Below are 12,652 nucleotides of genomic sequence, written 5' to 3' on the forward strand. Positions count from 1 at the left end.
GTGAAGTCAGCACAAACGAGACATTATTTGCTCCTGTTGAAACACTGCGCATCTTAGATTAGAAAAACTTTCCATACAGAGACACGTGTTACTTAGTGTGGTTGGCCATACAGTCTTTCCTGTTAAGTAGTTTGAAGACCCCATTTATTATGGAAACTTCCTGTGTGTCTCTAATATACACACTAAATTCAGTTGTTTCTTTTCATAAGTGAAAGACATAATGAAATTGAGTAAATAGTGAATTTGGTAAGTATAACATGACAGTTTGAGACATTGCTAATAATTGACACTGTTACAAATGATCATCATCAGGAAAGTTGAGTAATGTAAAAGGAAAACAATTATTTTGTTCATTTCAGTTCTTTTCACTTAACAGTTAAGAAACGTTAAATAATTTTGAACTATGCATTTGCTCTTCATTTAAAATTTCAAAATCTGTTCAGTTTTGCCACATTTTCAAGGCACCAAGAGAACCTAACAAACATAAAGTTATTTGCAATGTAGAACTTTAACTTCAAAGTTTGTTACATAGTGTCATTATGAGCTTTAGAAAAGATGAATTAGATCAAATAGATTGAGATAATGCTGGTAAAATAGCCAAGATTTCAGAAACTTTGTCATTAAAATCTGCATTTAAAGACATAAGAAATATATGTCAAAACCTGGTCAATATGATTATTTTGAAGATCTGAAAACAAATCATTGTGTAACACAGAAGAAGTTTTACTCTACGTCTTAGTTAAGTGTTAAAAGTTGCACAAAAAAAGTGTGAAAAGATACACAAAGGTGCTAAACGTTCCATGTCATTAATGCATTTTGGATTTCAGTTTATTATATGATTTTTTCAAAATTTCTATTTTATATAATGATTTAAACATAATTATTTCGACTTTATATTTAAGAAAGCATGCATTCCTACATGGCCTAACATTGTTCCACAAATATTGAAACCTATATCTTACTTAAGAGCTTTGCTAAAGACTAACTAACCACTTCCTTTTCTGTGCACCTCCTTCATAAATAGACTTAAAAGCTGATGTAGAACTGACACTCTGCCTCGCTGTTTGATGGGCAACATGTTTGGGCAAGAGCAAGCAGCTCTGCTTTCCATTCAGCTGTTAGTGATGTGCCACGTCCATGCAGGTACAGGAAGATATGGTTATTTTCTGATACATGATTTCCCAACATTTATTTGCAGAATTTTATAATCACTGTTTTCTTTAGACAACGCTGTAGAGGACCACAAGAATACACTGGTGTCCCGCGGAGACTCTGCCACACTCACATGCAACATATCAGTGAAAAATGTAACGCAAATTCGCTGGAGAAAAGGAAGCTCTGTTTATGTTCATTCAGCCTCAGAAAATCGGACATCAGACAATTTCACTTCTCACAGAATCAGAATAAGTGTTGACTTACCTATAACACTGAATATTTCTAATGCTCAGCATGAGGACGCAGGACTTTATCAATGTCATATCACTGATATATCTGGCCCAAACACTATAAGTTGGAATCTAACTGTTTCTGAGAAACCCAAAGGTAAGTCAGCTAATCATTTCTACAACAAGCACAGAACATTTCAGAGCTGAAGCCTCTGCTACTTACAGTAAATCACATCTGATTTCATACAGGAATCGATCCATCCTGGTATTTTCTCTACATGCTCACACCTGTGGTTGGATTTCTTCTGTGTGTCTTCATCTCATCTGTCTGCATCTGCAGGTGAGTCCTGTCGTTTGACTTTCAGATCTAAATACAGAGAGTAAGAGACTCACACATAGAGTATATCAGTTAACTGACATCATATAATCAGGTCAACAGCGTCAAACTTTATATAAATATTAGCATTTGCCACCACAAGCTGCTCTTTGTGGGTTTGACTTTTCAGTTCTAAGTAGATAATAGATAGATGTGTTATTTTGTTGACCAAACCTTCTCTTTTCTTGCTGTAACCATTAAACAGAAAGTTTAAAAAAGCATCAGAATGCTTGTATGGACTTGTCTTCAACAATGTTTTGCCATCTTAAACTGGTTTCATTGTGAGAACTAAAAATTAAGTTTCATGTGCATTGTGCTGGGGTGGATGCTTAAATCTGAAAATGTGCAAAGTATGTGAATCCATTCTTTTACATTTTAGCAGCAGAAACTATTGTATAAACAAAAATTTCTGGTATTGTTTGCAATCATTAGATTTCTTGTTTAATCAGTAAACTCTCAGAAAGTCTTTTCATCAGAGTCACCCAGAGTCCACGTTGATGTTTTTAAACAACTTTCTCTTTTCTGACCACAAGCCAGAAATGTAATTTACAACTAAGCACAGAAACAAGAGACATTTTTTACTTAAACTGTTCTAATTGCATCATTGAGGAATTTAAGTCTCCACGTGAGTTTGTTTTGCACTGTGTTGTATCACTTTCATACAGTAAGACATCAGAAACAGCTGGACAGTGCTGTGAAGGTGTTGTTACCTACCGGTCATGATTTTATCTCTGCAGAAAACTTAGCACCAGGACCCCAAACCAGGATTCCGTCCAGACGCACTTTCACACTGAGCCAGTGGGAGAGGTCAGATGAACTTGGTCATCTTAGACACTATCATGTTCTTTGCTTGATTTCCTTTACACTTTTATTCCTACTTTCTATCTGTACAGGTGGTCCTCTCTCAACCAATAGGGGTCATGGATCATGGGACAAACCACAACCACAGAAGGCAGTACATGGAGAGACTTAATTCAATATATGGTCTCAGCTGAGCTGAGAGACCAAGACAAAGTTATTCAAACCATATGGTCAGTCTGTATGAGGAAGATCCAATGTGATGGACATTAATTAAAATCCTTAAACCAGGGGCTTAAAATGAAGGATCACAACTGGACTGCGTATATCTTTGGCCGCAACCATTAATACAGCATTCATGCAGTGAGCATTTTATGTTCACACAAATCTGATGAAATGATGTTGTGTTGAAAGTTGTCCTGTCTGTAATGCACTGAGCTTACAGAGAATGTTTCTGTGAATCAATAAAATTAACTTCACAAAATAAGAGTTTTTGGCCCCCTGTGGTTCTATAGAGGGAATTACATGTAGTCTTTACAATATTATTAATGTTTTAATGAATAATTCAAAAATTTTATTCAAGTTTTATTTTCAGTTTTACAGTTTTATGTTATTATGAGTTTGGCTGTCACATGTCACACACAACAGTAGTCACTACAGTATTTGCCAGCAGGGGATTTGTGTTAGTCTCTGATGCACAGAGAGAGGCCATTTTGCAAATGTAAGGTACCTGATTACTTGGTTTTGTTAGCTGTGTCAACATGATCAAAAAAGAGCAATATTCCGAAATAAAACGTGATGTCCTCACTGGAGAAATGTGTATGTACTGTAATTTCACCGAGAACAACAAGAGAATCCCTGGCTGTTGTTATTGAACTATAAATGTCAAAAAGTATTGGCCTGTCAAATGTGTGAAAACTTGCTCAGCAGTAGGATCAGAGTATGTTCAGTATAATGACAATATGGATTTCCTACAAGTAAACATGTGCATTATAAGGATTTTGTACTTCGATTATTTAATGATTTAATGGCATATTTCTCAGGTATTTACTTTTATAATTTTAAATCAGTGACTGTATATTGGATTCTTTAGTGACTTGACTTTATGCTTCATGAGGTTTCTTATGTTCTGAGCAGCAACTAACCACTTCCTTTTCTCTGTGATGAGAAATCATGAGTGATGAGCCACATCCATGCAGGTACAGGATCATGTGTTTATCTGATCCATGATTTTCCAACATATTTGTGCAATTTTATAATCACTGTTTTTTTCAGAGGACGATCTAGATGACCACAGAAATACACTGGTGTCCCGTGGAGACTCTGCCACGGTCACATGCAACATATCAATGGCGCAAAAGAAGGTCTCTTTTTATTTATTCACCCTCAGGAAATCAGACATTTTCAAATTTCACTTCTCACAGACTCAACATAAGTGTTGACTTACCTACAACACTGAATATTTCTAATGCTCAGCATGAAGACGCAGGGATTTATCAATGTAATGTCATTGATATAGTTGGTCCATGGACTATAAGTTGGAATCTAACCGTTTCTGAGAAACCCAAAGGTAAGTCAGCTAATCATTTCTACAACAAGCACAGAACATTTCAGAGCTGAAGCCTCTGCTACTTACAGTAAATCACATCTGATTTCATACAGGAATCGATCCATCCTGGTATTTTCTCTACATACTCACATATGTGGTTGGATTTCTTCTGTGTCTTCATTTCATCTGTCTGCATCTGCAGGTGAGTCCTGTCGTTTGACTTTCAGATCTAAATACAGAGAGTAAGAGACTCACACATAGAGTATATCAGTTAACTGACATCATATAATCAGGTCAACAGCGTTAAACTTTACATAAATATTAGCATTTGCCATATTACCTTTAATATTTACATTTTTAGCTGAATTCTGTAGTTTAACTGAAATCAGATGCAGGATTAACATGTACTAAGATTTTAAAAAGTCATGTGAATTTAGTCATTTTTGTTGAATAAATAACTTGAATACTTTCACTTCTCTTCTACTCTATGTGTTTGTGTTTAATTTAATTTCTGAAATAGTTTTGCATTATCGATCATAATTTTATTTCTGCAGAAAACACTGGACGAGGAGCCATTAAACCAGTACAATAGCAGCACCCAGAGTAATGTGCAGTTTAATGTACAATTGGAAGGAGAGGTCAGAAAACTTTGTCATCACTAAGAGCATCATGTTCCCATGTCCCACAAAGCTTTTTCAGCAATCTCTGCTGTCTCCTGTCCATCTATTTCTTTTTTCTTTTCATGATTTTCTTGGAGTTATAAATGTATAATTTTATTTGTGCTTTCTGCCTGTTGAGGTGGCTACACCTCAGCCTCACAGTTGTGCAGTGTACAGGATGAATCACAAGCAGACTCAAGCAGTACTTTGAGAGTTTATGGTCTCAGCAAAGATAATAATTACAAAGTTTAGATTTGAGCTGAATGTGAAAGTAAAAGCAATGTATTGTACAGACTTTTATGCATTTTTGACATAAAGGGTAAATAATAAATAAACCAGAAAAACACTGATTTGATTTGTTGCAAACAGAAGCTTGTGACATATACATGTAACACATGCATCTAAAATATATTGGATTGATTGATTTTATCTTTACACACAGTGCAACCTTGCTAATAGTCCAGCAGATGGTGATAAAGACACATTTTATTGATGTTCTTATATTCATTTCCGTTTCTTTTGATAATTGAATTATTGTTATTAATGTTTTTTTTTGACCATGTTTAAATATACTAGACTATCATCTAAGACTACAGTGTTGACCACATATTGTAAGATGTATTGTTAGAGCTCTACATTTAATTTCTGTATGTAATATCTGAATATACAGTGGAGTCACAATGTTTGGTTATGCTATCAAGCCGGTCATTGCTGTACAATTCCACAAAGATACAAGGATCCCACTTTCACAAATAGTTTCCATCTGTTCTCTTAATCCATTGTCCAAAGTTCCATAAGGGGTCAGGTTTGATGAAAAGTAAGACTTTTCAAAAACCTTGTATAAATACCTGGTCCAATGTGTAGTGTACAGGATGAATCACAATCAGAATCATTCAGTACTTTCAGTTCAGTTTAGAACCTCAACTAATCTGACAATAATGTTCTATCTATGCACCGATGCATTTATCTATCTCTCTCTCTGGATTCAACCGGAACCAAAAAAGTCAATACAAGTAAGAAATTGCATTTGGTAAAAATATATATACAGTCATAAACAAAAAACTATTGTAAGGAGCTTGATAGTAAATAATAAAAACATTTTCTTGAGATGAGAAAAAGTAAAGATTAAATTTAAACTGTTCTTTTGTTTAAGTTCTCACCCCTTCATAAACATAAAATACTGTTAGGATGCAGAAATGCAAAGGCTATTGTTCCTGTTCTTTGAGTTTTGTTTTGAAAATGATCTACACATGTAGCAAACCCACATCCTCTAGCTGTGAGGTGGCAACACTAACACCTCCAGAAATGTATTTTACACTCTATGGACTGTGTTTGAATTTCCCATTGTCCATAAACATTTATCCTGTGAGGGTGGGGTATACCCAGAAAAGATCGCCAGTCTATCTCTGGGCCAACAAAGAGAGATACACACAGACACACAATCATTCGCACTCACATTCACACCTACGGGCAATTTAGAGTCATTCATTAACCTAACATCATGTCTTTGCACTGTGGGAGGAAACTGGAGTAACCAGAGGAAACTCACACAAGCACAGGGACAACATGCAAACTCCACATAGAAAGTCACAGCCATAAGGTGAGTTCTACCTGGGGCCCTCCGAGCTGCGACGTAGCCATGTTAACCACTCCACCACAACACTGCAACTTAAAATACCATAATTGTAGATTAGATATTTTAACCAACTGTCATCTAGCTCAGCCAAATCCAAAAATTGGAATATGCAGGTTTCTGTAGTGTACGACATTTTGCTGAATAGGGACCTGGTCTCAAAGTACATTATCAAGTAGCTTCACAAGCTACTTGGATGAGTAGTGAAATATTTTAGCCAACCTGAAGGAAGTCAAGTTGACATGACACAATTTCCTGACTGAACGAGCAGTATGAACAGTCACTCTCACATTTTCAACTTGTACTATCTCCCATTGCTCACTTTTATTGTATATTATTCTGTCTTTGTGTACATTCTTTATATTTGTTGTTTGTCACACCTTTGCATTCTAACTTGATATTCTAGATTATGTGTATGCACCTGACTCCAAGACAAATTCCCAGTACTGTTAAATGTTCTTAACTGTGGCTGGCAATGAATAGTTTTCTGATTCTGAATCTAAGTTTACACAACATTTTCTGAATTAAAATCTCATGTGACAAAGCTAGATATGGACCAGGCCAGTGGGGCCATTGCCCCGGGGCCTTAGACTGCCAGGGGCCTCTGAGAGACCCAGGCCACACACGTTCAAAGGCTCCTGAAATTCTAGGTTTTTATTAAGCTCAGGCATATCCTGTATCAAATCCTTGATCCCGTGTATTGTTATTGCGCTTCTCATAAATGTCAAAAAAGTGTTTGACTCTGCAATATGTGACAATGTGTTTAACAATAGGGTCACACTATGTTGATAGAGTGCAGATGTGGTTTCCTGTTTGTTAATGTGTTCATGATGTGTATTTTATATTTTCAGTTATCACGTGATAATTTCATAATTTTATGGTGTATTTTTTGAAAAGGAATAAGCTTGAACTTTGAATTTTCTAATTTCAAATATATTATTATACATTAGATTCTTATGTGGCTAAACTTTCCACATACTGTAAGAAGTAACCCCTTTAGTTTTGTGCAGCACGACAAACATTAACCACCATCTTTTCTCTACACCTCCTCCACAAATATGTTTTAAAGCAGATGGTAAGTTTGTGCTCTGTCTCTCTGTCTAATGGTCATCATTGCTTTTCTAAGCCAAGCAGCTCTCATCTTTTTTCAACTCATAGTGATGTGCCATGTCCACACAGGTACAGAGGAGATTTGGGCTTGTAATGATGTTAGTCTAGATTTAATTACAAATTTATTCTATTTTCATGTTTTCTCCAATATTGGATGAAGCTCTGTTTGACCACAGAGATACACTGCTGTTCCGCGGAGAATCTGTCAAAGTCACATGTAGTGCATCAATAGAAAACACTTCACAAATCCACTGGACCAAAGGCAGATCTATTGTTGCTTGTGTAGTCTTACACAATTTGACTTTTTCAAATTTCACTTCTCGCAAACTCTAAATAAATGTTGACTTAATTACAACACTGAATATTTTTAATGCTTAGCATGAAGATGCAGGACTCTATAACTGTAATATAATTGATATAGTTTGTCCAAAGACTAGGAGATGGAATTTAAACGTGTCTTAGAACTGTGGTGGATGCTTAAATCTGAAAATGTGCAAAGTATGTGAATCAATTCTTTTAATTTTTAGCAGCAGAAATTATTGTATAAACAAAAATTTCTGGTATTGTTTGCAATCATTAGATTTCTTGTTTAATCAGTAAACTCTCAGAAAGTCTTTTCATCAGAGTCACCCAGAGTCCACGTTGATGTTTTTAAACAACTTTCTCTTTTCTGACCACAAGCCAGAAATGTAATTTACAACTAAGCACAGAAACAAGAGACATTTTTTACTTAAACTGTTCTAAGTGCATCATTGAGGAATTTAAGTCTCCACGTAAGTTTGTCTTGCACTGTGTTATATCACTTTCATACAGTAAGACAGCAGAAACAGCTGGACAGTGCTGTGAAGGTGGTGTTACCTATCGGTCCTGGTTTTATCTCTGCAGAAAACTTAGCACCAGGACCCCAAACCAGGATTCCGTCCAGACGCACTTTCACACTGAGCCAGTGGGAGAGGTCAGAGGAACTTGGTCATATTTGACACTATCATGTTCTTTGCTTGATTTTTCTTTAGACTTTTATTCCTACTTTCTATCTGTACAGGTTGTCCTCTCTCAACCAATGGGGGTCACGGATGATGGGACAAATAACAACCACAGAAGGCAGTACATGGAAAGACTTAATTCAATATATGGTCTCAGCTGAGCTGAGAGACCAAGACAAAGTTATTCAAACCATATGGTCAGTCTGTATGAGGAAGATCAAATGTGATGGACATTAATAAAAATCTTTAAACCAGGGGCTTCAAATGAAAGATGACAACTGGACTGCGTATATCTTTGGCCGCAAACATTGATACGGCATTCATGCAGTGAGCATTTTATGTTCACACAAATCTGATGAAATGATGTTGTGTTGAAAGTTGTCCTGTCTGTAATGCACTGAGCTTACAGAGAAGGTTTCTGTGAATCAATAAAATTAACTTCACAAAATAAGAGTTTTTTGCCCCCTGTGGTTCTATAAAGGAAATTACATTAAGTATTTACAATATTATTAATGTTTTAATGAATAATTCAAAAATCACACGTGTCACACGTAACAGTAGTCACCATAGTATTTGCCAGCAGGGGATTTGTGTTAGTCTCAGATGCACAGAGAGAGGCCATTTTGCAAATGTAAGGTACCTGATTACTTGGTTTTGTTAGCTGTGTCAACATGATCAAAAAAGAGCAATATTCCGAAAATAAAACGTGATGTCCTCACTGGAGAAATGTGTATGTACTGTAATTTCACCGAGAACAACAAGAGAATCCCTGGCTGTTGTTATTGAACTATAAATGTCAAAAAGTATTGGCCTGTCAAATGTGTGAAAACTTGCTCAGCAGTAGGATCAGAGTATGTTCAGTATAATGACAATATGGATTTCCTACAAGTAAACGTGCATTATAAGGATTTTGTGCTTCGATTATTTAATGATTTTATGGCATATTTCTCAGGTATTTACTTTTATAATTTTAAATCAGTGACTGTGTATTGGATTCTTTTGTGACTTGACTTTCTGCTTCATGAAGTATCTTACACATATCTTACATTTTGAGCACAAACTAACCACTTCCTTTTCTCTGCACCTCCTCCCCAAATATGTCTAAAAGCTGATGGTGAACCCACACTCTGCCTCTGTGTCTGATGGCCACCATGTTTTGTCGAGAACAAGCATCTCTGCTTTCCATTCTGCTGTTAGTGATGTGCCACATCCATGCAGGTACAGGAACATGTGTTCATCTGATCCATGATTTTCCAAAATTTTTGTGCAATTTCATAATCACAGTGTTTTGTTAGATGACGATCTAGATGACCACAGGAATACACTGGTGTCCCGTGGAGACTCTGCCACGCTCACATGCAACATATCAGTGAAAAATCTAACACAAATTCACTGGAGCAAAGGAAGCTCTGTTTATGTTCATTCAGCCTCAGAAAATCAAATATTTTCAAATTTCACTTCTCACAGAATCAAAATAAGTGTTGACTTACCTCCAACACTGAATATTTCTAATGCTCAGCATGAAGACGCAGGGATTTATCAATGTAATGTCATTGATATAGTTGGTTCATGGACTATAAGCTGGAATCTAACTGTTTCTGAGAACCTCAGAGGTAAGTCCGCTAATTACTACAACAAGCACAGAACATTTTAGAGCTGAAGCTGCTGCTACTTACAGTAAATCACATCTGATTTTATACAGGAATCGATCCATCCTGGTATTTTCTCTACATACTCACATATGTGGTTGGATTTCTTCCATGTGTCTTTGTTTTCATCTGTCTGTGTTTGAAGGTGAGTAATAATTGTCATTTAGTGTGTGAAAATTCTCATTTGTCATGATTACAAAAGTTACATCTCTATTGGGATTCATTTATAAAGTTTCCCCCCATTTGTACTTGTGTGTGAATTTGAGCTTGTAGCATTGGTAAACATCACCTGTTTTTTCTGCATACATGTATTATTTCCTTTCAAACTTTAGACTCCTAATAAGAAATGTTTCTATTGTATTGTGGAAACTTTTGATGATGTCAATAAATGAAAGCATTATACAGTACATTTACTGCAATTGTCACAGCTGAAAAAGTTGAGATATAAATATTTACAATAACCTTAATGATTAGTCAATTCTATTAAGGGTCCAGTGAGTGATCATATTTCCATTTTTAATTTTAATGTTATAAGATCCACCCGCACTGTTCCTTTAGGTCAAAATGTCTGCATGCTATTTTATAATTTATTATTACCAATCTCATTTGCAGATTGTTACAAGATATTTTATTTATATTGAAATGTTGATGTTGATGTTTATTTTTTGATTTTGTTGATGATTATTTGTCAGCACTAAATACAAATGGTTCCTTTTTGACCAGAAAAAAATATTGATGAGCGAGTGCCTTTAATATTTACATTTTTAGCTGAATTCTGTAGTTTAACTGAAATCAGATGCAGGATTAACATGTAATAAGATTTTAAAAAGTCAGTTTTTGTTGAATAAATAACTTGAATACCTTCACTTCTCTTCTACCCTATGTGTTTGTGTTTAATTTAATTTCTGAAATAGTTTTACATTATCGGTCATAATTTGATTTCTGCAGAAAACACTGGACGAGAAGCCACTAAACCAGTACAATAGCAGCACCCAGAGTAATGTGCAGTTTAATGTACAATTGGAAGGAGAGGTCAGAAAACTTTGTCATCACTAAGAGCATCATGTTCCCATGTCCCACAAAGCTTTTTCAGCAATCTCTGCTGTCTCCTGTCCATCTATTTCTTTTTATTATTTTCTTGGAGTTATAAATGTATAATTTTATTTGTGCTTTCTGCCTGTACAGGTGGCTCCACCTCAACCCCACAGTTGTGCAGTGTACAGGATGAATCACAAGCAGACTCAAGCCGTACTTTGAGAGACTCAGTTCAGTTTATGGTATCAGCAAAGATAATAATTACAAAGTTTAGATTTGAGCTGAATGTAAAGTAAAAGCAATGTATTGTACAGACGTTTACACATTTGTGACAAAGGGTAAATAATAAATAAACCAGAAAAACACTGATTTGATTTGTTGCAAACAGAAACTTGTGACATATACATGTAACACATGCATCTAAAATACATTGGAATTATTGATTTTATCTTTACACACATTACAACCTTCCTAATAGTCAAGCAGATGGTGATAAAGACACATTTTATTGATGTTCTTAAATTCATTTCTGTTTCTTCTGATAATTGAATTATTGTTATTAATGTTTTTTTTGTGACCATGTTTAAAAAAACTAGACTATCATCTAAGACTACAGTGTTGACCACATATTGTAAGATGTATTGTTAGTGCTCTAAATTTAATTTCTGTATGTAATATCTGAATATACAGTGGAGTCACAATGTTTGGTTATGCTATCAAGCCGGTCACTGCTGTACAATTCCACAAAGATACAAGAATCACACTTTCACAAATAGTTTCCATCTGTTCTCTTAATCCATTGTCCAATGTGCCATAAGGGGTCAGGTTTGATGAAAAGTAAGACTTTTCAAAATCCTTGTATACAGACCTGGTCCAATGTGCAGAGTACAGGATGAATCACAATCAGAATCATTCAGTACTTTCAGTTCAGTTTAGAACCTCAACTAATCTGGCAATAATGTTCTATTTATGCATCTATGGATATATCCATCTCTCTCTCTGGATTCAACCAGAACCAAAAATGTCAATACAAGTGAGAAAATGCATTTGGTAATATTTATACAGTCATAAACAAAAAACTATTGTAAGGAGCTTGATGGTAAATAATAAAAAGATTTTTTTGAGATTAGAAAAAATAAAGACTTCATTTAAAATTTTCTTTTGTTTAAGTTCTCACCCCTTCATAAACATAAAATACTGTTAGGATGCAGAAATGCAAAGGCTATTTTTCCTGTTCTTTGAGTTTTGTTTTGAAAGTGGACTCTATAAATGTAATATCAATGATATAGTTGGTCCAGAGACTATGAGATGGAATTTAAACATGTCTGAAAACCCCAAAAGGTAAGTAGAGAAAAAAAACAGCTAATCATTTTTACACCAGGCAGGTCTCAGCTGATCTGAGAGAGCAAAACAAAGTTATTCAAACCACATGGTCAGACTGTATCAGGAAGATCAAATGTGATGGACATTAATTA

General features: G+C 35.2%; 1 protein-coding gene and 1 long non-coding RNA gene across 2 annotated transcripts; both read left to right on the forward strand.

Annotated features, from left to right (window-relative positions):
* The first annotated feature begins 1,025 nt into the window (after nucleotides 1-1,025).
* Nucleotides 1,026-3,375, forward strand: LOC137133598 (hemicentin-1-like). The gene is made up of 5 exons (XM_067517372.1): nucleotides 1,026-1,143; nucleotides 1,225-1,542; nucleotides 1,635-1,725; nucleotides 2,499-2,568; nucleotides 2,655-3,375. Exons 1-5 carry the CDS (start codon nucleotides 1,068-1,070, stop codon nucleotides 2,754-2,756), a joined length of 657 nt encoding a protein of 218 aa, XP_067373473.1. The 5' UTR covers nucleotides 1,026-1,067; the 3' UTR covers nucleotides 2,757-3,375.
* Nucleotides 3,376-9,459: 6,084 nt separating this feature from the next.
* On the forward strand, nucleotides 9,460-11,631 carry LOC137132782 (uncharacterized). Its single transcript, XR_010915180.1, has 5 exons — nucleotides 9,460-9,711; nucleotides 9,789-10,106; nucleotides 10,196-10,287; nucleotides 11,091-11,174; nucleotides 11,328-11,631. It is a non-coding gene; the product is annotated as an uncharacterized lncRNA (long non-coding RNA).
* The last annotated feature ends 1,021 nt before the right edge of the window (nucleotides 11,632-12,652 follow it).

Source organism: Channa argus, chromosome 9 (assembly GCF_033026475.1).
Source record: "Channa argus isolate prfri chromosome 9, Channa argus male v1.0, whole genome shotgun sequence".
Classification (NCBI taxonomy): domain Eukaryota; kingdom Metazoa; phylum Chordata; class Actinopteri; order Anabantiformes; family Channidae; genus Channa; species Channa argus.